General features: G+C 39.4%; 1 protein-coding gene across 19 annotated transcripts in view; it reads right to left on the bottom strand.

Moving 5' to 3' along the window:
* The window catches only part of LOC144003185 (pleckstrin homology domain-containing family A member 5-like), a 51,141-nt gene that overhangs the window by 8,519 nt on the left and 15,672 nt on the right, over positions 1 to 26,950 (bottom strand). For 3 of the 19 annotated variants that reach the window (XM_077499136.1, XM_077499134.1, XM_077499144.1), the window contains exons 4-23: positions 16,651 to 16,734; positions 16,086 to 16,139; positions 14,592 to 14,748; positions 12,750 to 12,854; positions 12,563 to 12,635; positions 12,200 to 12,300; positions 11,746 to 11,891; positions 10,649 to 11,578; positions 8,191 to 8,477; positions 7,833 to 8,065; positions 7,307 to 7,390; positions 5,691 to 5,810; positions 4,304 to 4,357; positions 2,598 to 2,678; positions 2,115 to 2,174; positions 1,949 to 2,029; positions 1,724 to 1,876; positions 511 to 612; positions 319 to 424; positions 101 to 144 (exon numbers count right to left, since the gene is read on the bottom strand). In XM_077499136.1, the coding sequence (XP_077355262.1) occupies positions 101 to 144; positions 319 to 424; positions 511 to 612; positions 1,724 to 1,876; positions 1,949 to 2,029; positions 2,115 to 2,174; positions 2,598 to 2,678; positions 4,304 to 4,357; positions 5,691 to 5,810; positions 7,307 to 7,390; positions 7,833 to 8,065; positions 8,191 to 8,477; positions 10,649 to 11,578; positions 11,746 to 11,891; positions 12,200 to 12,300; positions 12,563 to 12,635; positions 12,750 to 12,854; positions 14,592 to 14,748; positions 16,086 to 16,139; positions 16,651 to 16,734 (3,055 nt within the window). Of the gene's footprint in view, positions 1 to 100; positions 145 to 318; positions 425 to 510; positions 613 to 1,723; positions 1,877 to 1,948; positions 2,030 to 2,114; positions 2,175 to 2,597; positions 2,679 to 4,303; positions 4,358 to 5,690; positions 5,843 to 7,306; positions 7,391 to 7,832; positions 8,066 to 8,190; positions 8,478 to 10,648; positions 11,579 to 11,745; positions 11,892 to 12,199; positions 12,301 to 12,562; positions 12,636 to 12,749; positions 12,855 to 14,591; positions 14,749 to 16,085; positions 16,140 to 16,650; positions 16,735 to 17,769; positions 17,876 to 26,950 lie in introns of those variants that run through there. The other 16 variants (XM_077499150.1, XM_077499135.1, XM_077499152.1 and 13 more) reach the window with 13 other exon arrangements.

Raw genomic sequence — 26,950 nt, 5'->3', positions numbered from 1 at the left:
CCAATAGTAATCATATATCAAGGTATAAAAACAAACCATCATCAAATATAATATTCAAAGAGTGTGTTTTGTGTTGGGACTTGAATGTGGAGGAACTTACGTCATTCTTTTGTAGGCTGGAAAGTGGCTTGGAATCGGAACAATCTGTGGAAATAAAATCCTGTCATGAGACTTGAATTGTTCCATGTTTGCAATGTCATGTCACAAGTTTCTGGAGCTTTGGTATGATCAAATATTTTGTTAGCTCAACTGTAAAAACAATTGAATGTTGTTGTTTTCTATTGCTTCATTCTGCAATCGTCAACTAACGACACTCACTGTCTATGCTTCGCTGCGGTTTAGTTTTACTCAGTGCCTCCATCACATCCTGAATTCTCCACAGCTCCTTCTGGATCTGGATGTGCCGCTGGCTTGGAGGCTCTGTCTGAAGACACACAAACACACACACGCATGCACACAGTTCAAATGTAAATAACGGCAAAAAGTGATTGAGTGCGGAAGGTGTGAAACCTGAGGGCTGCCCAGGGCTTCCAGCTGCTCCAGTAGGTTAGACTTTGCCAAAGTGACGTCTCCCTCCAACCTGTCATACTCTCTCCATGAGCGCTCCAGCTCCTACAAGCATCAAGCATCAATATACAGTATAACCCATCCATGTAAAATAAAGATATCAAAATTAGTACATTTATTGTGAGTTAATTTAAAGTTCCTTTAAGACACTTTTTTTTTTTTTTTTTGAACTGAGGGAATTCCAGTCGCAACGCAGCAGACACGTCAGAATTTAGCAGCAATAAATGTATTAATAAAGCATATATTTGTGGAGACTGGGCTCAAGTTGTATTTTATAATTTAAAAAAATGTTATTGCATGTTAAAAATTAGACAGCTTTTAATACGAAAAGAAAAATGCGCTGAACTGTCACCAATCTGAACTGCCATCTAGTGGCAGAAAACGACCTCAACACAAATCAATATCACACCGTACAGTCCATCTTTTTTAACGTTTAACTTAATTTTATGAATTATTATGAAATTACTGTATCAATGACTAAAAGATGCAGTCATATTTCTATTAGTTTAACATTTTGTTTCTACTTTTATGCTTAGAAGAGTATGAAAACTTGAGAAAAAATATTTTATTGTACATTTAGAACATATCTAAAATTTGCGATTCATTGTGAGTTAACTGTTGAAATCATGTGATTAATTTCTGAATACTTAACTCATTCAAATCCAAAAACGTGTAAACACGTTTTTTAATACGTTGTCGTTCACTGCCAAAACCATATATACACGTTTTTATTTTATTTTATTTTTTTAATGCACGAGCATAGAGAAGGCTTTGATGCAGCTTTTGACATGAAGAGACGGATTAAAGCAAGAGTAGTTATTACAAAATATGGCCAGCAGGTGACAGAGTATAAAAGATCATCCTGGGCCATGTTGCAACAAGCTCTTTTTGACAGCACCAGGAATGTGAATAGCTATATTCTAATGCTAATTACTGCAAAGCGGAAACAGATACTACATATACTTGCTGCTACTTTTGTTCCTGATGAAAGAAGAGACTCTAATTTTTCTTTTGGTAGGTTCCATGTTTTTATATCAATAGAACAATATTCTGTGGGCCTTGGGAAATCCGTCCAAATCCAGTAAACAGCTGGGAACGAAGGGGGTTGCTTCAGTGAAAATGGCTGGGAGTGAATTAGTTAATGACGTTTCCTCACCGTATTGACTCTGGAAAGTTCTCTGCAGGTACTCAGCAGGCCATTCTGGAGCACATCTCTCTGCTGGACCAGACTTTGTGTGGCTGAAGTGGTGGGATTACTCTGGTCACTTAATTCTTGACTGGCAGACAGCAGCGCCGTCTCCAAGGTGTGCTGCAAGTGGACAATACGCGTTACGACACATTGTTCGCCTGAAACATCAGATTCCACACTTGAGAACGTTACCTTTTCTCTGTGTAGTTGCTGTAGTTTCTCCTCTTGCGTCCTCACTAACTTGTCCTGCTCACAAAACCTGCTCAGTTTGGTCTGGCAAAGCAAATCGTGGGAGGGTTAACAACATGTGACATGCTTGTAACATGTTACTGCTAATACGAAATACTCTTTGTCTTACGTCAACGTCCTCGGTGGGTTGGGTTACCGAGCAGTCTTTGTACTCATCTGAGGTGATCTGCTAGAAAAAAACAAACAAACATGGAAGGAACAACAATACATCATGTTCACTATTAACAGTTTTGAGGACAAGGATGAGGAGATGGCAAATCCATGACTATATAGCATTGGACTAGAAGCCATGTTATCAGCACACAGCCAGTGAAACAAATGAAAACCATGTATACAAATGATAAATAAAAAGGTTTTCCTGGACGTGATGGACTGATTACATCCAAAATGGCGAAACGGGTGGCGTACACTGAAGGGAGGACATGGAAACATCACGTCAGATACTAAGGCAACGGTCTGGCTTGAGGCAACCGTCGGAAAACGGAAACAACATTCATTTGAAAATTCGCTAAACTTACAGTTGCCACGTATGGCGGATCCCAATTTGACTGAGTGAACAGTGACTCAAGCCAGAACCTGCCTGAAATCTTACTTGCTGGTAGAGTTGCGGCCGTGGTGCCGAGTTCTCGATCATAGTGTGAATCATGAAGATAAGAGGCTCATTCTCCTTTTTCTAGCAGAGTGTTGAGGAAAGACAGGACATGGTGCTGTCATCGCTGCTGAAAGCTGATGTGCGGTATGTTAAATATACTATAACTGATCCTCTGCATCAACTGCAATGTGGCAAAGAATTTTAACTAATGGACAGTGTGAAAATTCCTGCTCTTTTACAGAGCAGCAAACATTTGCGCATACTACCAAGATGGCTTAAAATGTGAAATGTCACCATGTTTCACGAAAACGTATTTTCAGAGCACATCAAAGGAAGATTTTCCGAAGTGTCACTTTAGGAGATGACGCTGCACTGCAATGCATGCTGATGCTGAAAACTACAAGGACCTCTCGCTTGGCCATAGCAGGACCCCTGTTGCGTTTCAAAGAATACAGCTAAAAATGAATCCTTGCTGGACGTTTCCAAGATTTATAAGCATGTCTGTGCAGAATAATGGACTGAAGAGCCACAGTTCATTCTCACTTTCTTATTTTGCAACTCTGTCATTTTCAGTCCCAAAGTTTTGGAACCAAGAGATGAAGTCCTTTATTTTTGCTTTAGGCTGCCATCAAAAGTTGAAGACACAACTTGTAAATTTACACGTGAGCAAAAGTGCTGGAATGTCACAATGCCCAGGTGTGTCCCATTACATTGACTATTGAGCAGTGCTGAATGTCTAAGATCACTTCAGATTTGGGTTTTGCCTGTGCAGACTACATAACAGTAAGAAACGTATGCAAATGAAAACCAGAGAGCTGTCCATCTTGCTTCCACATCAGTGGCAAAAATCTGTCCTGGTTCACATCCGACCTTAAAAACAGAGAATAATTCATCCACATTATCAAGCGCATCATGTTGTTGTTCTCCTTTTCACCCTCTATATCCCGACTAATATCAGTTGTTACAGCAACTATAACCTGATTTCAATTGTCATCAATCTATCACAACAGCAGTTGCCTCACGCTGACAAACTGCCTCAGAAATAAAATCCTGGATTCAAACTAAGAAACAACTCAATTGACACCCTCTGTCCTGGACTCCGTGTTTTCACCCCTTCCACCAGAGACTCAATTACGGACTCGAGAAACCCACTTATGGAGTGAGCAGAAAGAAGTGTTGAGGAAAGAAATGAGCTGTCCTCTCCCTTCTGCATTGTATCCTCAATTATAGCTGCTGTTGAGCTACATCAATCCGAGATCCTCGGGGCATATTTAACTGGATTCAAATCGACTTCGGGTTGCAGACAAAGCATTGCGGGGCATAGACCGAGCAGGGTACTAAATAGGCAGACTTGATTGGACTATCTGAAACAGACACGCTCCAATTATGGTCGCTTGGTGTGCAGTATTATCTACATAAGTTCAGTTATATTCTACCTGTTCATTTTGTTGCGCTAATCTGACTATTCTTCACAACTGGGACCAAATAAGATACGTATGTGGGCTAAACTGGTACCAAGAAGAAGAAACCCACAATGGTCACAGAAATAAACTTGGAACTGGCAAAAGACTGGTCAGTCTCATCAGTTACTCAGTTCTGTCTCTGACCATCCCGGATTCTTTTTTTTCGTTGACGCGTGTGTAACATCAATTATGTGTCAAATTATTTGTTCATTTCCAAATGGAGGAAGGTCAGGTTGTTCTCACCTGGTTGTCCAGGTAAACAAGGTTCCTCTGAAGATGATGGGAAAGAACATCAGTCTGCAGTGACAGCAGGAAAAGGAGGGAAAAGAAGAAGAAGAAAGCGAGCTCTGTTTGGTAAAATGGGTTCAAGGATTCGACTGATTTCATCATTGGGAAGAAAAGAATGAAAAGAGGCTTTTATTAGGCAATAACTTCACATGCAGCGCATCTATTTCTCAAATCAGACAACCGTAAATTGTCTCTCTGTATTTTTTTTATTGTTATTATTGCCAAAGGCATTAGATAATCGCTCTCTGAATGTTCTAAACTCTGATAATAGCAATTATATGTTTGAACAGAATAATGGCTCCCATAGCAGACTTCTTTGTAAATGCTCAACTTCTCATTTCTGACATCACGTTGTTCTTCTGTAGATGGAAAACCAGTTCTGACCTTTGCTGGTTGCAGCTCATTAGTATACTGAAACATACTTCAATAGCTCCAAGATGGGATCAACTGACAATTAACAGAATTAATGATCAACAACAATTAGCATGCTCATCCAAAACAGGAAAACGTGCCATGTAGACAGAACTGTGGATAATAAAACTACAATTGTATCGACACAAGTGTCGTTATTATTAGTTTTGCTCTCCAAACATGCTCAACCATCAGATAATTATGAGTACAAATTGTCAGAAAGACCAGCTCATTGGTGGAGATAATACAAGTGGAAAATGTCTGATGCATCTCTTATGACGCATTTGCAGTATTACAACGCTGTCGCGGTGCTAATATGCATAAATGTGTGCGTGTACTCATGCTTAAAACACACACACATACACGTCCCACTCACCACCAACACCCCCACAAAAAAAAAAATCACCAACAACAAATTACAGTAAACTTTTGCAATGCTTCCAATATGAAACTGATTTTGGTGTGTAAATTAAATAAAATCCAACTGACAATTACTGAGTTTTTATTTTATTTCCCAAAAACCTATAATGTGCTCCTCCCTAACAGGACTACCGTATAGTTTGGGGCTGTTTTTTCCCCTCCCCCTTACTTATCTTTTCCTTGTCTTATCTGAAAAATAATTTTTTATGTCTCTTGGACAGGTTGTAACTTAAGTGAATTTCGTTGCTCTGTACTCGTGGCGTGTGCAACGACAATACATTTGATTCTGTTCCAGTTCAAACAATGAATGGCTCAATCACCTCATCTAATTCCAGTAAAATGAAACCAAATTCAATTTCATATCGTCTCAAGAGCAAAGCCACCTTTCCACACATGCATTTGCACATAATGCAAGGTTTGGACCGTCAAAGCAAACCCCAGCAGCAAAGACCGCGTCGGTCCGTGCGCGCCCACATTTCCACAAGCACACATACATACACTCAGTGCTGACCTTGGGGTTGGGCCCCTCTATTCCCAGGGCCATTAGTTGGGATACCGTGTGCTCCCGCAAGCTGTTGAGCTCTGCTTGCTGGCGGCGGAGCTTGATGAGCATCAGTGTCAGTTCCTCAGGCTACGTGGAGCATCACACAGAGGAGAAATGAACTGCCACATTGGAAACAACACACCGCGTGGTGAAGTGCCTCATGTCTCACAAGCGTAAAAGTCTGGGATGAGCTCATCACAACCCAACAACAAACCAGGACCAGGAAATTCATGACAAATGCACAAATGATTACAATACTACTGGTAATATTTCAGAAAGCGCGAGGAGGCCTGTCATACATTATAGGATATCACCGAGTTGTGTGCAAATGAAATATTCATGAATGTTAAGCAAGCGGTGAGGGCTTGATGGGGTGCTTTCAACTACCGTATGACATTTTACTCTCATACATAATGGACTTGAAACAAAACAATACCAATCCAGATTCTTATGTAACAACTTGCCTCTTTTCCAGTATGTCAAACATTTCATATGTTTATAGTCACACTAATGATTGACCTGTAACGCAGCCAATGCCTGGAAAGATTGAGTCCCAGGCCAAGCCAACACATACACAGATACTTCAAAACACATCCAGTACGTTCCTACTTCCAGGGTAAAAAAAAAACATCGTCTGTGCAGCAGGTTTTTAAAAGGCTGTCTTCATGAGAAAATAACAACCCTTGTGGGCATTATGACAACTCAGTTCTCCGTTATTTTTTTTTATCTACCTACGAATCTCGTAACTCACATGTTCAAATGTCACAAAATGCAGTTTTACCCAGATACATTAAAAAAAAAAAAGAGCACAGAAAGTCTATATTTGTTTTTTGAAAACATCTGATAACTGTGTTACACAAATAGAAAGATGAGTCACGGCACAACAGAATACTACAGAGCCCCTCTGGTGTCAGGCTCTGAAGTTTTGTTTTTTTGCTAATCTGTACCCACAGTTTAGCAATCTGTTCCCACAGTTTAGTAAACTGTACCCGCAATTTAACAATCTGTACCCACAATTTAACAATCTGTACCCACCGTTTAAAAAACTGTACCCACAGTTTAACAATCTGTACCCACAAAAGAAGCAGCCGTTCGCTGATAACACTGCTGTCAACCAACCACTCGAACGTTGCGTGTGCATGCGTATTACATGACGACACCGAAGTGCTAAACCGTGGGTACGGTTTAGTAAACCGTGGGTACGGTTTACTAAACTGTGTGTACAGATTGTTAAACTGTGTGTACAGATTGTTAAACTGTGGATTACTAAACTGTGGGTACAGATTACTAAACTGTGGGAACAGATTGCTAAACTGTGGGTACAGATTAGCCCAAAAAAATTCAGACCCTGACACCAGAGGGTCTCTGTAGAATACAGAAGATGCTAGCTGAAATAATTTCTGCCAAAGTGCACAATTCAGGGGAAAATAGGTTGTCTGGTGACCCTATTTGTGACACAGTAAAAATAATGTCAGCCAGTAGTGACAAGCAGTAGTGAGAAAACTGAAGACCGCAAATGCCAAATGGAAAGGGTTTATCTTTGCTGTAAAAATGTGTGAAAAAAAAAGTCCTGCAAGACTCACCGTTTTGCCTTGCAGCGACTGAGGAGTAATGGGCTGAGAAGGAACACCAGCCACCACAGGACGCCGCTCAAGTGTGCTTCCAAACTGAGGGAGAAAAAAAAATGGCAAAAAAAGACAAAAAAGGTTCTCAGCAGGCAGGAATTTAATTATGAAATGGTAAATTTGAAAGACGAGTGAAAACAAGAAGTATTTCAAGGTCAGCCTAGTTTTTGATGAAGATCATTGAATGGCAAAGCCTCTTGAATCCTGCTTTTTACACCGACAGAAAGCGACAGTTGGGTTCATTTCATATTATACATCTTTGGGAAACATTCTTGATGCATATTGTGAAATGATAAGTTTGTCAGTTTGGAAAAATGTGATTATGTACTGAAAACACAGTGGGATCGGGACACTGTAACCCTGTTTGTATAATGTCCATTGCTCTTGTTCACACTCAATGTATTAGTGCATGTTTTTCAAAGTGTTTGACTGTATCACAGTTGAGGCTAGCGGAGCTAGCAAATATGAATGACCTGCCCTTTACCTTGGCAGGGTGTGTCCTGTGCAGACGCTCAAGCGTCCCATCTTCTCGAAAGTTTGGTGAGGACACCTCCGAGTGGGAGCTGGTGGTGTTGGGAACGCCTTGCTGGCAGGGAAGGGGCAGAGTGTTGTAGAGGGCTAACGAGCCGTGAGATGGCGAGGTTGGGATGGAGTGGACGGCGGAGTGTTCGGATATGTTGCCCATTGTCTTTGTGCTGGGAAGGGTGCCATAATGACCTGCAGAAAAACACAAAGGCATGAGGATCGTATTGTACAGATTTTTTTTTTTTTTTTACACATCTATATTATTGGACAGCCCTCACATTTTTTTTGCATTTGCGCATGCTACTGATGATGGCTACCTGTTGGTTGAGCCAGACTTTGCCTGGAGAAGGCCTGCCTCTGCTGCCATTCATACAGCTGCCACATGGTGTCGTCCCTCATCGACCTCCTCTTCTCGGCCGCCGTGACGGCGCCGGTCGAGACGGGCCGAAGAGCCCGATCATACGACGAACCCGCCACGCTGCAGATGCTGTCGGGCCTCATGGCGCTGTTTCGGGGTAACGTGCGGTAGCCCTCTGGGTATCTGGGGACAAGCTGGGGATGGTGGCTGGGCATGTTTCGGGGTAACGTCTGGTAGGATGAAACACTGGTAAACACAAGAACAATGGAGATTATTGTTCTGCTCTCTCTGGATTTGTTCTTTTGTTTCTTGATTATCAACTTGTATGTCCTTGTCCGTCACTCCTTGAAACATTAAACATGACGAGGGGCTTCTACCCTTTTCTATCCATTTAAAACATTACCTTGAAATCGTAACTTAGTTACTGTACTGATTTCTTGCTTTAAAAAGTTAGATTACATGTCACTTTAGTTACATTTAGCAGAAATCAACAACCCGGCCTAACATAAAAATAACCCCCTTTTTGGCCACTTAATCAGAATTGTGCTGATAACAGTGATGTTTAAGAACAAAGTTCACTTTTATTGAAAAATATAATAAGACCACAAACTTTATTTTTTTAAAGAATCTTTTCAGGATTCTATTTAACAAATGTGCTATTTTTTTTATTATTAATTAATTTATTTTATTTGTTTTTTATTTTAAAAAATTATTTTAAAAACAGCCTTTCTAAAGCTTACAAAATCATAAAAAATAAAAATAAATAAAAGCAGTCTTATTTAGTAGACATATTTAAGTATTAATGTTGTAAGGGCAAAATTCAACATTTATAATGTGCATTGTTCATAAATATAGTATGCATATTTTTTCCTTGACATTGTGTTCCTGAAGCTATGTGGATAACACTGTTGAGTGAACAGTGTGTAACAAACCTTAATACTTTTTTTTTTTTGTTTCTTGCTTATTACTGCATCCCACAGGCAGTCAACTGCAACTGCATTCTACAAAGTAACTATAAGGGGCATTTGAAGATATAGTCGGATTAATTGTTTGGAAAATGCGTTAGATGACTCAGTGTAGCATAACACGCTACCTTTTACGCCTTTTAGCAAACTAGTGTCTCCTATTTAACATTGAATTCACATTCACGCTACACCCGCACTGAACACCGACAGCAGAACACACATTCCTCTGAATTGCTGACTGAATTGTAGCTAGACAGCAACCCTGGCTGAGATACACTTCAAAAGGGACACAAAAAGCTTTTAGCTCCCTCTGGATGACAAGGCCAAAGCAAGGACGAAAGACGAGAGAGTGGGAAGGCTGAAAAGCTTTTAAATCTTGCACAAGACGAGCAGTCGTATAAGTCCAAAGCAAGGTTATTTTAGTTAACTAAAACTAACGAAAAAAAACAAAACAAAAATTCCAAAAACAATTTTGTTAACGAAATAAAATAAAAACGAACATGCTTTTTAAAAAACGAAAACTGACTGAAATTACATTTTATGTTTACAAAACTAACTATAATTATTGCAAAAATGTCCGTTGTTTTAGTCTTTGGTAATTCATTTAATGCATGAGCCTTGGGGATGATATTAAAAACGATCTTAAGTAGATTTATTTTTATATTAACTGGAATAAGGACATTTGAAAGTGTGTCACATAGAAGTGACATCATCTAGCAGCAACCGATAGAAAAGCACCTTCAGATGACCTCGCTCCTACGGTGTTCTTTAAATACTGTGCACAAGTAATACATTTTTTTTTTTGAACTAATAAAAACTAACAGCAACACCCTAAAAACTAATTAAAACTAACTACATTTAAAAAACAACATTCAAAACGAAATAAAAACTAAAACTAGACTAACTGCAATTTCTGGAGAAAATGAATGCTAATCGCTGAATGCTAAGCTGAATGCTAATAGCTGAATGCTAACCTGAATGCCTATGAGGGAAATTGAAGGATAAATGATGTTAAAATTACAAAGTAATTACATAACCAGTAATTACCAGTAATATAATAACCAGTAATAACAATAACCAGTAATATAAGTTGTGTATTTAGTGCAATTAGAAATATGTTTTTATTAGGGATGCACGATAACGCTATTTTCAACTGATACTGATGAACCAATAATTTAGACAAAGCCGATGTCGATAACAGGTAATTGTTGTTTTGTTTAAAGCACAGCATTAGCTTAGCCTTAGCTTAGTGTGCTAACTTAGCATTAGCTTAACATTAGCTTAGCATTAACTTAACATTAGCTTAGCATGTTAAATTCTAAAACTATAATAACCATGGTCCAAAGAAAGCACATCGATACTTTTGGAGGGGGTAAATTGTGCGAACTATTCATTAATCAGTTTTTGTAGGTTGTACAAGATATGACCACTTCATGGTTGCAATCAACGTACCTTCTTCTGTCGTCTTCTGTGCGAGTTCTACGAGTCATGTGCTCCAACTGCTGAACGGAATTGGCTGTGGACACGCCCCTATCCGGTTCCGGACCCGGAGTCGCCGCAACCCTGGCCTGGCTTTGCTTTTCCGCTGTCACGCTGCAGTCACTCGTTCGGTCGACTGCCACCGATCCGTTGACCTGCGCAGGCTTCGGCAGCGCGAGTGCGGCGGCCAGGCCCTGGCGGGAAGCGGACATGGCGGCCGCCTGGAGGGCATCTTGCTGGAAACGGCGTTTATCCCCATGGCAAAGGGTGGCATACTTTTCCAAGTCTCTTAGGGTGGCGTATTTATCTCCTTCTCTGAGTGTACTGTACTTCCGAACATCCTTCAAAGTGTTGTATTTGTCCACAATTTGTAATGTTCCATATTTACTCTGCGTCTCCTTCAATGAGAGCTGCCGCCTCACTTCCCTCTGAGGGACATATTTTGGTGTCTCTTTAACGCCCATTTTTTGCAACAGAAATGCGTCGTCATCTTTGGACAAAAAACACTTGTCACCAACTTTCTCATCTGTTGGAGTCGCTCTGTATTTGTCATCCACTTTCTGAAGAGAGCACTTGTCCGAGTCCCTGTAAATGGAGTACCTTTCACCGTCCTTGTGTAGGAGATACTTCTCGCCGTCCTTTTGAAGCATGTAGCTCACGCAGTCTTGCTTCAAGCAATACCTCCCTCCATCTTTCTGTAAGGTGCGGTAATCTCTCTCAATCCCGCCGTGCACTTTATCGGCGTCTTTCGCTCGTTTCTCGTCGGTCCGCGACAGGGAATGTTGACGTGCGGGCGCGCGATTTCGCTCGTTGTTCTGGAGCTCCGGTCGGTTGAAGATGCGCTTGTTCAACATGTTGTTCAACTCCTGAGGTGCCGGCTGGTCGACTTTCAACTTGTCCAACCTGTGGATGCAAGACAAGATGAAATGAGCAACGCTGTTATGGGTTGGAACATGCTCAGATCTTGGACCATCGCTACCAGATGCAATTATAACCTATCACCATGTACGAAAGGTTTAGAGACAGTTGTTGCTAATGTGCATTAGTAATGCTGAATGACGACAACTAACATGTCAATCTGCGGGCAAGTCAGCGCAGAATTTTTGACTGGTCCGCCGTGGACAAGGGCAGCATCCGTCATGACTTTCATCCACGACTCCATTTCTTTGGCCGTGTCAGTGCAGAAATAATACGTCCTCATATTGGAGTGAGTGGCCTAGCAGAAAGAGATTAGCAGAGATAAGATGAAGTCACTCAGAAAGAAGCAGCACGACGCCTTGACGCGATTTCCGTTGGCATCTTCGATTTGTGTGACAGCGGGTTGAGGCGTTTTACAATCCAATTTAACAACTAAACATGAGCCTAATCCCACTTTAAACAGCTGGCTGTCATGATGATGACTTCAATCCACACTGCTTGTGTCAGCCACCATGAGAAAATTGTGACATTGATCAACGAACGACACAATTCATAACATTCAGGCATCAGTTATCAGGCTTTTTTATTTATTTATTTATTTATTACCTTAAAGGCATATTTTCTGCTGATGTGGTCATCCACCGACAACATGGAGATGTGAAAGCTCGGGAGCAGGATACTACCCAGGATGCTGTCTTCTTTTTCATCTGCAACAAATCATAAAAATAATAATTTCAAAGATGGAAGCAAAATCATCAATACTTTGCTCAATAGTGTTTTAAATTTAAGACCAAAATTCAAATCAAACATCAATTTTATTATAGAAAGTGGATCCAAATGTTTTCTTAACTGCTGAAGATTTTCTGTGCAATTTAAAAACATGATGGGTGAAAAAATGACATTTTGATAACCATATTCCTAGCATCTGTGAATTCCACATCGAATTTCTAATTTATGACATCTGCTTACCGCGATAGTAGAAAAGGCACATGTCCGACAGAACAAACCACCTCTTCTTCCATAGCTTCATGCCTGTACTGTCCTTCGGGATTAAATTTGACAGAAATCAATCAATATTTAGTCTTGCTCACATGCTATACACATATGACAACTTTTTGTTCTTTCTTCTTCCACATTTTTGCGCTTTGGGCCTTACCTGCTTGTAAAGCCAGCTGCTTTTCACCACTGGGGCATTTATGTTCCTCTTGATGGAGTTGGACCTCTTGCCGAAGTTGTGAACTTTTTTGGAAGACCTTGAGGGCTGTTGAAATAGAAAATAAATACAGACACAACAGTTGTGAATCAAGTACTGTAAATCAATGTTGAATTTCTTGTAACAGCAATACAACTTCATACATTTTTGGCTTTGGATGTCAACAAACAGCACAATGATATATAAATAAACTGTTGCACTTACTGAAAATGCCATAGAAAATATTTACATTTTGGGTCAACATAAATAAAAAAAAGATGATCACACCACTGAATGATGATGATTTTGAGTCACTGTTACATAATGTCCCATTGTCTCAGATTTGCAACTACTGGGTCACATTCATCAAATAACTTGGAAATAAATGTTGGAAAATAAATAAATAAATGGAAATGTATTGTTCAATACTTTTTTTTAAATTTTTTTTAATGCAGCCTAGATTTTGATACACCAAACACTGACGAGGACATGTGAGTTCAAACGAAACATATTTATGATGTCATCTTATTGTTGTTATTATGGTAATTTAGCTTAGGTTTGTTTTATGTCACAACATGAGGTTTCTTAAATTAAAAGGAAAGCATTCAAATACATAATGTTTTCCTGACTCTGCACAACTGTGTCGATTCATGTTGATAAATTATGACTTCTCATGAATACACAAATACGTACTCTATATGACATGTTACATATTTTTCCTCTTTCACCAAGAAATACCAATAAAAAGAAAAAACTATAACATGGAAATAGTTACAGAATAAAAAGATGTTGTTTACAAATGTATTTTATATACCGTGGCATACAGGATAAAAATGAGGAGAATTACTGCGTCATAACAGCATAATAATCTAAATCTGCTAATGTTTAAAGGGCATCGCAACAGTATTCAAGAAGTATTAGAATAGTGTGATAACATTGATCAACAACAAATGTGATGGATGGACAATGATGAATACATTAAGTGTAAAACCGGCGAAGCGAAGCGGTGAGTTAATGTTTGCCTGGTTTGGGTCGACCTTATGCTTGCACGCCACCACGGCAAAGTTCCCAAATTTACCATAATTCAAGAAAGAAATATATCTTTGCTCAGCTGAGTTTTTTTTCCCCCCACGTCACAACATGTTACATTTTAAATTAAAAGCAATGCATTTAAATTCATAATTTAGACTCTGTTTTCCAGTTTTGTTTTGTTTTTAAATACCATCCAGGTTTTTTTTCCTAGCAGCGCAGAAAATGGAGGCCCATTGAAGTTTATAAATTATGACTTCTCATGAATACAGAAATACTGCATATGAGATTTTACACTTTTTTTTTTTTTTCAAATCGTCCACCCAGTATAAGCAAGAACCACTTATTCATGACTGCCTGAAGACTGATTTGAATTTCAGGTCCACATTTACAAAGCAAGAAGATGCAATTTGTGCATCAGCATTTTATATAACAAACAGCATGAAGTCCTTTGAGGAACAACATTTTTGACTCAAGGAAGTGTGAAGCTTATTCATGTCCTCCGAAACCATGTCAAACCAAAACCAATATAAGCATCACACAAAGGAAAAACTTTCTTCTTGATCATTTATCTTTGGAAAACCTGCACTCCATCACCCACTACCCTACATAGAAACCCCTCTCTGTAACCAATTATTGACAGTCCTAACTTTATTTAATTCCACCACATGGCCCCCAGTTAAACGACAAGAACGACTTATTTCAATAAGCTTTTGATCTTCGACAATAAACAAGAAGGGCAGACCTCTGAGTGAGACCAGAAAGACGTACACTGACCCGCGTGAATGAAGAGGAGTGCGTCAAAGTGGTGGCAGGGCTCCCGGTGAAGTTGCTGTTGTCTGAGCCACCTGTGTAGTTGGACGCTTCGCTCATGGTGCTCATGGGACGTTCCTTTTTATTGCCGCTATTCTCCTGCTCTGTCTTTGGAGCCGTCCTGCCACAAGGTAAGAGACACACGGGGATGGATGAAACATTTCACCCATGGACAATGTAGGAACAATTGTAAATAATAAGTTATCATACATTTGCTGCAATGAAGAATTGCTTCTGCTTGCAATGAAGAATGCTTTGCTTTGCACTCACATTCACATAGCCTAGCCATATATGTTATCTTATCATATATTTGCTGCCATGAAGGACTGCTTCTGCTTGCAATGAAGAAGGCTTTGCTCTGTTCCCACTCACATTCACATAGCCTGGCTATTTGAATATGACTCAAAAGCTGAAGAACCACAGAATCTAACGCAGCAGAATGGTTCGAGCCAGTCTGCTGAGGTCGCCTGTTTTCTGTTAAAAAAATGATTGCAAACTTGACCACACATGTACTCAGCAATCTTCCACTCACATGCACAAGACATAGACAAACAAGTACACTGTGTTCCAGCTATGTCTTGCATTTGCATTTTTAGGGTTGGAACACCCATGTAACTAGGGGCGTGGAAAATCAAGAGAGGGTGAGGAGAGGAATCTTCAGAGAGTGCAGGAGTGAATTGTATCAGTCAGTTCCTCTCCTCGCGAGCCCTGAACTGAGTGTTTTCTCTCCTTTTTGTGTCGCGTTTTATAGCTGTCAAACAGGTAACCCTGACAGTCAGACTTTTTTATAGACTGAAGAATTGTAAAGGTGATTAGCATTACCTTGGATACCCTTCTTTGTTAATGGCACTGATTTTGAGAATAGTGACACTTTTTGCTTCATTTTTTTGCAGACTGTCTTTATGTTGCGCAACACAAAACTACAGTAGAATTAAATTTCACCTCAAGGGATTATAGTCGTATGATGAAAGAAATAAAAATGAAAACTTGCAAAGGAAGTAAAAATGCTCCATAAAGATGTTTGTGTATCTGCTAGCAAGATGAGGATAATTTAGTCTGCGACAAATTGCACCACGGCAGTAGCAAAACCTTTTGAAGATGATTATCAAAAGTGATGATTCATCTCAACCTGACCAAAACTCTTTAGTAATATCTCATCTGTCCAAAGGACAGATGCTTTGTGACATGTCCATGATGCATTTTGGCAAATTCCAATTCTCATCAGTTTCATGTTATTTCACTAACCACAGTGTGGGCTTTCACAACATTTTTGCATACAAGTGTTTCAGGGTGGGTGAAAAGCAATTCACTCATTTACTAAAATACTTCTAAAGTACTTTTCACCACCCTGTAGATACACTAGGTGCATCCTGTTCCACCATGGAGTATTCAAATGATTAGTCTTGAGTGAAAAGCTGAAGGCAAAGCTGCTCTTTTTGTAGCGATACGTTTTATTACCTGGTGTCAGCCTCGAGCGGCTTGTCAGGATGGACAAGCTTTCCATATTTCACACTAAAAGAACGGGAGCAAGACAAGATGACAAAATGATAAGAATGCAAAACCATGACTCAGTCAAATAAAAATAAAGGATGACGATGGAAAATGACATAAAACAGTATAAAACAGGCATGAAGATGTGCATGTCATAACGTGTAGAATAGATAGAGAACACAGTGTACTTAAATTAAGAGATTTACTTTTGCCATTTTAACGTGTTCCACTTTTAAAACTATATTTTAAACGAATGGGTTGATGTTTTTTCTTTTCTTCTTTTTCGAAAGAAATGTTAGTGCAGTGCTGCAATATTGTCAGCTCAGATTCAAACTGGGCCTGTGTGCATGTCGTACGTGAACAGTGAGGGCACTCCCGAATTCCCTTCACAGTACAAAAACACATCGATCAGGTTTTAAGGAGGATTGTCCTTGAGTATGTACCAGGAATTGATATTACCATTCTGTCCCTTGGATTGCTGGTGGAGAATTGGCTAACCTCGTGAATGTCGAGATCCTGAAAACAGACTTACTGTTCATTCACGACGAAGATGCAGTTGTCCTGGGAGGGAGCTCCTGACACAGGATGTTTACACGTCACCTTTCGCTCATTGTGACTGGGGAAGGAAAATAAAAGAACGTTGGAAAACAAAGGTCACACAGCACTGTGACAATATGGCAGATTGTGCTTGGAAAATACATCGTTTGTCTTTTTATGACAATAAAGGTTTGTATTTACCTTTAAAAAAATCATTGTCTATAAGGAAGAATGTCATTAGTAATTGACAACTGAAAAATTCACGTATTCCCCATTTTTTGTGCTCTCTGTAAATATCCTATGATGCCACAAGATGGCGCCAAATCCTTGGCTCATAGGAAAGTAGTCATTGGTTTCGTGCAAGTGATGGAGTGTTATGAAGAATATTGCAGCATTTGTTTGTTTTTGCTCAAACTAGCAAGCGAAAGATGTCTTGCAAGTGCTTTTTATGAGTTTCAGAGGATATTATATACCCCGTGCGCTTTCAGTGCATTTTTTCAAATTGTTCCTCCTGCCAGACTCACCATTAAGATCATTGATGGCCCTCTACCCTCAATAAGACATTTTTCTCACTTGCAGAGCTATTAGCATCGCTAGTGGCAACACCTGCTTGGTAGAGTGTTACACACAAATGTTACAATTGCATTAATGTGAGTTCATGTTGAAATTGAGGGGCGGTACAAGCGGGCATCATCACTATGGACACACAAATAGGTCAAGTAAGTGACTCAGTTTCGGCAGCATGACATCATCTCTAATTATGATCTGTTAAGTGGTAGGCAGCAAACCAGAGGGATTTAACATGGAGATACCAAATAGTGATGTCCTTTTTAAAATACATTTAAAAGAGCTTTCACTTAGTTTTACTCAAATCAAATAATATACAATTGTAATATTCATTCCGCCGATTGCTTTTGTAGTGAATCAGCACCTCTGAATGAACCGGCAGAAAGCCACGGTGGAACAGCTTCTTTTCACAAGCAAAACGGAGTATGCCTTGGCAACAGGCTGTGTGAGTATTGCGTCGGCATCGATCCAACCGCATGGCGTACGGATTCAGTTACTGCACACAAACATCAAATATCAGAAACGGAACAGCAGATTGTTGACTCACCGGCGGAATAGCAGAAGGTGTTAAAGGAGTGAAATGGAGCCCGGAGGATGGCAGCCGCGTTCACGGGCTTTCCTCGGACTGATGGCAGCAATGCTGCTCGACAGCACTCCCTGCCTTTCTCTCCCCTCGTCTGCTATTCTGCACTTGTGTTGTCATTCAGATGTGGCAAAGTTGGGTCGTATGACGTAAGATGTGGAAGCTGATCTACAAACCTGGCGCATTCAAGATTGTGTCTTTCAAACGGGCAATATTGCAATATTTTTGGAGGAGTAAATGCAAATAGAGGAATCTAAAAGGAACATTGTGATTGATCAAACCTGAAATGTACCAAGATGGCGTCTTAAAATTGCACATCTAGTGCAAACAGGCAAGCACAGTGGTGCAAGTATTAGGGCAGGCAAAGTGGGAGAACTTTCAAAATGTTTTTTTCAAATGCCAGAAACAAAAATGATCACTATTGAGCAATCCAATATTGGAGTTTCAGAATAATATAAGGAAGGTGCGACAAACATACGGCCAGCGGGCCGGATCAGGCCCGTAAAGGGGTTTAATCCGGCCCGCGAGATGATTTTGTAAAGTAAAAAAAATAAAATAAAATAAAAAAAATATATAATAATAATAATAAGAAGAATAATGTTGGACTAATTAATCAGCCGGTCACAATCAAAATATATAAAATTTGTAATTTCACAATTTCTCATATGAGCAATGCAACTTCTACGGGAGAATCAACCTGGATGTCATTGTTTTACACACAAAGTTACAGTTTGTTTAATTATTATTATTATTATTATTATTATTTTAAATCATTGACCAACATGTGTTAAATAGGACACAAATTCAGTTACTGGTAACACAAATAGACAGGACTAGGATTAACGTCCTTATAATGTCATTAACTGCGCCACGAAATGTATTCTGGGAACAATATATATGCAAAACAGGTCGATTTTACACATCCGGAACGTATACCGGCAAAGTGTTGTCGCATTCTATTTGCATTCGTGTTATTTTTCCGAACATGATTACAGTTGAGCTCCATAATTTAGGCCTGGCCCACAAATCTGCTTATAAATGGCGGCAATTTGTTTTAAGTTATATATCGTTATTTTACCGATGTGGCCTGCTTCGTAATATATTTTCCTCCTTGCGGCCCCTGAGCTAACATGAGTTTGGCACCCCTGATATAAGGGCTGACTTGGAGCCAGTCACAAGAAGGAGTCATGCCATATCACCAGACAAAACTTCTTTCAACTCCACATTTCTTTGTGTCTAGATCATTTCAGCATATTGTGACAGTGGGAGAGTTCACTAATGAAGGAATGAAAACTAAAAACTTCACAACAATCTTTCATTCCTCTTGCTAGCATTCTAATAATACATAGAAAGTAAGTGCATTTACAATGAAATTTATTGCAACGTGTACTTTACAGCGTACAGCTCGTTGCATCCCTTCACCTCCCAAAAACCGCAAACACATTGTGAAACTCATGTGTTGCTTGGCAACACAGGCAGACTCTGAATGCGTGTTCAATTGCAAGATATCAGCTGGTCTGACAGCAGCAATTTCACGTCCACACATTAGAAAGCCCTCCTAACCTTCTTTACCCTCTGTTTTAATTGTGAAATTGCTATTTTAACATCAAGCTCCTCAGCACTCAGCCTCCAAATGCCTCGTCCGGTTGCGAGTCCAGCGCTTGACCCGGGACAGAATTGGCGCCCCTAAAACCGTTTGTTTATTCTGTTTTTGTCTGTTGTCTCAGCAGACCACGCATAAAAAGATCGCCTGGACCGACTTGACAGCTCACATTTTATGCTTGGCTTCTATAGGGTTCTTGCTGATAGCTTGTTTTTCTCCTTAAAATAACTCCTTGTCATTGCTGTTTATTCTTCCATCCATAATTAATTGTGGTGTATTATTAACAGCTGCTGAGTCAAGAACCTTCCACTCTACTTTGCACATGGCGGCTTGATGTGTCCCAGAAAGAAACATATTTGGGTTGTATTTTTCTACAGTCTAGTTTAATCTTTTTTTTATGTATTATTTGTAATCATTATTAAGATAATATTTAAATATTGTGACCCTAAACATACAATAATCTACAGGTCATATTGGAGAAAACAACTAAGAAAACCTGGATGCCATCCCCCAAAGTGCCAAGTCAATTCCACGTCTGTTTTTTGTTCACAGAGCAGAGCGTGCTTCCAGTGGTGCTGTGCAGCACTCCAGGTGAATATCAAGCAGTGATCTAAACAACCAGTGAATGCTCAACACAAACATCCATGGCCGTGAAAATGCTTTCCATGTTTTCTTGAAACCGTACAGGGACAAGGTAGTCATGACTCTCTCGAGAGAGCTCTGTGCACAAGATGACATATCATCCGGTCTGTAACGTAACAACGCTCATTTTGTACATTATTCGACATTGACTTAAGATACAAATATTTGTGAGACTAAAAAAAGATGATTTTATAGCACATTTGGCGATGTTTTGAATTTTAATCTGCTCAATCTTTTTGATCAAAATATTAGTGCTATTAAAATATAAAGTGTAGCTTTGTGTGCCACCCTGCATCTGTTCAAAGTCATCTACAAAGTGCTAAACAGTAATCTGATTGCAAATTGCTATTCATCAGATTTGGATGTTTTTGTCCCTTCTGAAGTGAGCCGCCACATGATGACCCATAGCGTTACAATAGTTACCGTATATAAAAAAACAAAAAACTGCATCGATTCTCAATGACAAAAAGATGCAAATAAAGGGCAGGGTGAAGATGAAATGAAGAGACATGTAATGGCCGCATCTACTGAGGAAAAAAAGAGATGGTGCACTGTGCTGCGCCTGCTGCCACCGTTTTCCTGCTTCAGGCTGCAGTTGTCATGGTTACCCATCTGCAGACGCAAATGGATGTGCCTCAAGCACACATAAGCCAGCATACCCACACACCCACGTTCAGCTAACCCATATGCACAAGGGTGGATAAACAGGAGATACTGTTCATGTCACGGGTAATTGTTTGATTGACACACAACGGCAATGCAGTTCATCATTTTACCTGTCAGAAATGCTCTCATTCGCCCTCAAATATGCAATCCAAGTTCATATTCACACAGAGAATTGAATCAGCATGAATGAAAACATTCTTACCAATATTGTTAATATACACAATTATACGGCTATAAAAAAGTAAGGATTTTTAAGAATAAATGTCAGCAGATTGAGATTAAATCAAAACTAAGGATTTTTTTTTCCCACCAGAGTGTGAAGTGAATTTAATATAAAAAAGGAAGGATGCCAGAACCAAGAGTATCTTAGTATGCATTACTATACTCGAGGACAAGAATTTCATTTCTGGTTGGCCTACTTAACCACCTGAGAAGTGATTAAACACGTGTAGGCTACAATAATAGTGCTAAAGTATGGTAGGATAGCAACCTGTATGCAGAAAGTGCTGAGGAAGAGCGAAATGAATTTCACATCTACCTTTACATTTCCTGTGTCATGTCACAGAAAGAGAATAGCTCAATTGCTAACATGCTAACAGCTGGTATACTATAGGAGGATGGCAACCTGTGTAAAAAGTGCTAAAACTGACTGACTAACATTGCGTTAAGGTATCATTTTTAAAATGAGCTAAAATGCTAACTGTTATGCTAACATATAACAAGGTGAAACTGAATACAGAATGCGCTAGAGCAAAGCCATCGTGTTGATTAGCTGTTTGCCCAACTGCTGAATTTAACAGATCAGTTTTAGTGGTTGAAAGGAAGATGCAATAACTGTATAGTGATTACAAATTTTCTTTTGAATTGATTCACAATCCTCCTTGGATATTTCCTCAACAGTGTAACACAACCAAACAACCTTTTGATTTTTTTTTCTCCTCCCTGCAAACTCATGATGAACCCCCACAATATTAATAAGCCCAAACTCTCTACAGAATTGAGAAGCAATATTATGCTAGTAGAATAGTACCCTCTTGTGGCCATTGACGTGACAACAAGAGATGAAATGAAATTACTGTACAATATTCCCTATAGTGTTTGTCTATTTATTCCAAATACCATAAAAAAACAAACAGCATAGCATTATAAGAGTGGAATTGAAGTCTTTGAATTGCTCATAGGTAAGCATAACAATGGAAAGTTATTTTATTTTTATTTTTTGTTTAAATTGCCTGGTGGTGGAAGTGATGAGAAGAACACGAGCAAGGCTCATTTGTGTGGCCAAAAGAGGCGCACAACAATATAATGAACTATTGTGAGGCTGACGGTTTTGTTATTAAATCATCTCAAATGTTGTGCACACTTTCCAGGATAAAAGTTCACAAAAAGTAATTTACAAGTGAACAATAAATTATAGATGGTTGGAAATTGGAAAAACATTGCTTAATATTTTAAATCAATCAAAATAAAATTTATTCTGATGAATCCCTTGCAAAGCCTCACATTAATGAATTCCCACCTCTCAAATGTTTCTCTGCAGTCAAAGTCAAATGATTCAGAATAAATACAATATTTTTGCATTAAAATGACAATTCAGCGTTAATTAGACGTTCCAATTGTTTGATTAACCACAATTAATTAGAATGAATAATTTATTCTTTACGCCCCCAGTTTCATCATGAGCCAGTAAAGTTATCTTCCTGTTTGTATGGCAGAAGGAAATTAACTAACAAATTCATTAATTAATATTAATTTGCATTTGAGAGTCAACCCATTCTGTTTGACTTTGGAGGTTCCATTGTACCAGTACAGGAGTAACCAAAATGGAAGCAGTTTGAAAAACAACAACAACAACAACAAGAATGCCAAGTGAGGGATCAACAATAAACAAGAAAGGGCATTGTTGAAAATTGGCGAGGGACGCTGAAATAGTCCCACCAAAGGGAAGACATCACAAGACGACAAGCAGAACGACAAAAAACATAAATAACAAAAAGCACGAGAGTTAGGAGGACACAACAAAGGATGGGATCTCCCTCCTCCTTGAAGTTTGCGATGTGCTGAAGTCATGTGTACACACTCCATTAGAGGCTGTAAATAAAACAAGACAAGGCTGGGAAAGCCTAATTCTCCGAGCCCCCATCCCAAGAGATTGTTGTGATCAAAAGCGGATGCGATACGAGCATGCTTTGAGTGCCAAGAGCACACTGAAGAGTTATCTGCTCCACCCAAACTTCCCCTGATTGCACCAATTAGCTTCAACAGTCAAGCAGGCACAGATGGGAGGAGACGAGAGACTACGTCCACTTGCAAGCCCATTTGCAATTACCAGGATGGCTTCAATGTGGACTATACTTGGAAGATGTCACACAATACAACATTCACTAATCTAATCACAAATCTCACATATATTCACACCTGACTCTGAGCGGTTTTGGAATCTGCAAATAACATAACACAGGCTTTTAGGTTGCGTTCTTGGAGAGAAAGCAGGCCAGCACAAGGGCATGCAAACGATTGAATCACCTTAAAAGGGCTGCGCTGAAAGCGGACGTGTCTCATGCACTTGAGCATATTCTCCGCTTAATAACAGTCAATCAGGGAGCCAATCACAAGATGGAGCAATATGTCTTCTTGAATCTGAATGTTTTTTTTTTGTTTTTTTTATTAAGTACTATAAGTGAACCACACATTCTCAATTCAGTTTCATAATTATTCCATAAAAGATCACAGATCTCTGTTTCCTGTTTGTTCTTGTCATCAGATTTCAGATTTCAAACAGCTTCAACATGGAAAAGTTAATTATTGTGTACTTTGTAATGTTTTCAGTTCAACAAGTATGTTTAGAAATACACTTTACCATGCCAATGGCGTTAATTAAAAATGTAATTCATAAATAATGCTTAACATAAATTTTTTCTTTAGGAAAAGAAGAAAAAAAAAAGAAAAAAACATGGTCGTCTCCACTGTTTGAACTTTGGTCGCAGGCTATCCCATGCGGAATTTTTGTTTTTGCCTTCTTATAACTGCAATTATGAATGACGTGAGTTAAAAGGCACATTTATGACGCTGACAAGTGGTTTAATAATTCAGAGACAGCAATGAGGAGATTCCCTCTTTGTGTCGGGGAAAGGATTTAGAGCTCACAAGCCTCACTGGGCTGAAATATTAATGCCTTCATTGAAGTATGACTGATAGTTCCATTGAGAAATGAAGTGAAGATTCAAAATAGAGACCTATAAAGAGCAAATGCATAAATGAACCCAGTAAACTGCTGCAATATTTTTATTTTATTTTTTTTTTAAGTATGCATTGCATTTATTTTCTATATAAACGGATGGGTGTTTTATAACGTGCATGGAAATAAACAGTAATTTTTACGAGGCCAAACACCATACAAAAGAGTTCCAGTGAAGCTGGCAAGGAAAGAAAAAAAATTGAAAGAACAAACTGAAGGAAGCCGTGCACACACGAGGGACTAAGCAGAGATTCTGCTTGGCACACTAAACGCACACGCGTCTGAACAGTTGGTTAGTTTTCAACACAGAGCAAGCCACAAAGTCAAATCCACTGGTGTACATGATACACAAATGTAAGAAGCAGGATGACCATTTAAGGATGGCACAATGCCCAAGTGTGAGAGAGGCCAAGCACACGTGCGTGCACGCACTGTGCCATTGCAGTTCAATTATCTGTGGAAGGACTAACGGCATTTGTCCCAAGAGGGTTGTCATCAAGCATGACTGTTGCATGCGGGAGTATGTGTACTACTACTCACTGTACATGCGCCATCATGTCATGGCAGACACTGCTGGTGTTGGCCCAAGACAACTCTCTTAAAATCACTGTAGCATGCAGTCGTGTACTCATTTTACAGCCATTAGCATACTTTATAGACCCACACAGCCTGGGAAGATAGCTGTTGTTACACCGTTGAATTAAATCAGTCTGGGGACGTTAGTTCATCAAAACGAAACTTTGTTCCAAAAAAAAAAAAAAAAAAAAAAATCAAGTCAGGGATTGAACCTGCACCATGACCACATCTCTGATTTGTGAGCACAGAGAGCTATCAGCGAGCTAAAATTACAATTTTGTGCTGCTGACATAGTTCAGCATGCAGCACCTTCTCTGAATGCTCAGGAAATAAAAAGCTGAACTATGTTTTCTTAAAAATAATACTTTTTTTAATATATAACAATAACATGCAAACACAAAACCCACCTGACCCCCACCTCCTCCCCCGCTCCCTCACACCTCTCACAATCGATTTGGGAGCAATCTGCGGTCTGCCAGTCGCGGTAGCAACTCATTTGTCACGCAAAGTGTCAATCAAATTCAACACATGCTAATTGGTCCCATGAAAAACAATGAACGGCTGTAAAAGTGAGTATTGACATATAACAAAGAAAACCTCACGCAAGCACGTTTGAGAACCTGCAAAGTTCACATAGAAAGGAACCAAGTCCGGATGTGAATACCCAAACTCACAACTGTGAGTCGCATATGCTAACCATTTATTCACCGAATACAAATTATGTCAGAACAACTGCCAAATGAACATGGTGGGAGAAGGGCTACAGTATGTGGCTTTGATTCTGGCAACTGTACCGTTCAGGACAACTGAGCTTCCTCCTGGCACGCTCCAATATAAATTGAGGTGGGTTCATGAATGGAAAAGAGATTAGAAAGGGAAACTGACCAATGGATGACCTTCCTATATATGACAGTAAGCCACTCATACTAACCAAATGCACAAATGAAGCACAGGGCTTAGCAAATGGTCAGAGAGCTGTCTACCTTTGAAGGATGCTCGATCAATAAAGACTGACTTCTAAATGGTCAGCAAATAGCAGCACTTTTCATAGAAAATATGCTGACGCTAAACAGCCAAATGTTCCAAAGCATGTAATGTAATCTGACATCTTCATTAAATTTTGGGAAAACTGAAGATGATCTGGAATGCTTACAAGCACGAGAAGGAAATCTATCATCTATTACATCGTGATACAAGATGCTTATCAGTAGCTCTTTAATCATGGCTTAAAGCATCTACAAAAACTTTGAGCGGTCCGATAGCACTGACGAGCTCTATACAGGGTTCACCTAAACTTTTGAAACACTACTTCAAGTACTGATGATTTAACAAGGTGTGAAGCAGATCAGTAAATCTCTGCCGGTGTTTACATTCTCAAATGATCACTACGGCAAAGCGACACCGTTCCAGGTTTCATCACTTGTGAGCTACCGTTTAGTCATGATCAATCAACAGGCGGAAAGTGGAAACTGATGGATTAACTACTTATCCGGTTTCCAATAAAGTAAAGTAGCTGACTTGGCCACTGCAAGTATCGGGTGGACAGATTTATGGGATTTGGCCTTCGCCGTCAATTCTGAAGATCATGAATGAAGACCGAGTATGCAAAGATATGCCAACGCAACTGTTTACTTCTAATTATTTCACATGCCTTTCCTTCCACTAGTTAAGATAACCACATTACATAATAAAACAAAATTTCCAAAACACATGGGAGTAAATTAGTATTATGGTTCCATGAAACCAAGGTCAACCTGAAAATTAATTTACAGTATAAACTCAGTATAGATTTAGTTGGAATTCTCAAGCCTTTGAGGAAAAACTTAAACACAGACGATATTGACTGATGCCAAAGTGTTAAAATTTTAGGAATGTCCTCTAATACCAAACGAAGGAGAATATTCACTAAGAATGCGCTGCGTCCGGTAATAGCGCGAAATATTACACCACAACTGCACCCGCAGTCTGCGCCCAGTTACTCACCTATTCACGAAGAATATTGCTCTAATCATATACCGGCACAAACACACCCACAAAACTGACAGCTTGGAGCAAATTTGCACCTGATTTACCACACATGGCAATGGATTTGCACCAAGAACATGGTTGTTATAGTAACAGTTGCGAGAAAGATGACATGATCAGAAAGCGAGGTTGGACTGAGAGTAAGCGTTTCGAGCGCCATTAAGCTGTACAGAGCAGAGAGGACGACAACGACGTCATTCATTCATAAATTACAAATTATTTGTGTGATAGTTTTAAAAAAATATATTTTCAGAGGTTGGCGTGGGCGTACAATATGCACCTGGCACGTAAAAATTATCGTAAAATGCCTCCCTGCCATTGCCGATCAGCCCGGGTTACGTTATTTGTCCTAAACTAACATAGAAAAATGTCTCTCTCTCTGTCTCTCTGATCAG

Source organism: Festucalex cinctus, chromosome 16, assembly GCF_051991245.1.
Source record: "Festucalex cinctus isolate MCC-2025b chromosome 16, RoL_Fcin_1.0, whole genome shotgun sequence".
NCBI lineage: Eukaryota > Metazoa > Chordata > Actinopteri > Syngnathiformes > Syngnathidae > Festucalex > Festucalex cinctus.
This window is presented reverse-complemented; position numbering and strand designations above follow the sequence as displayed.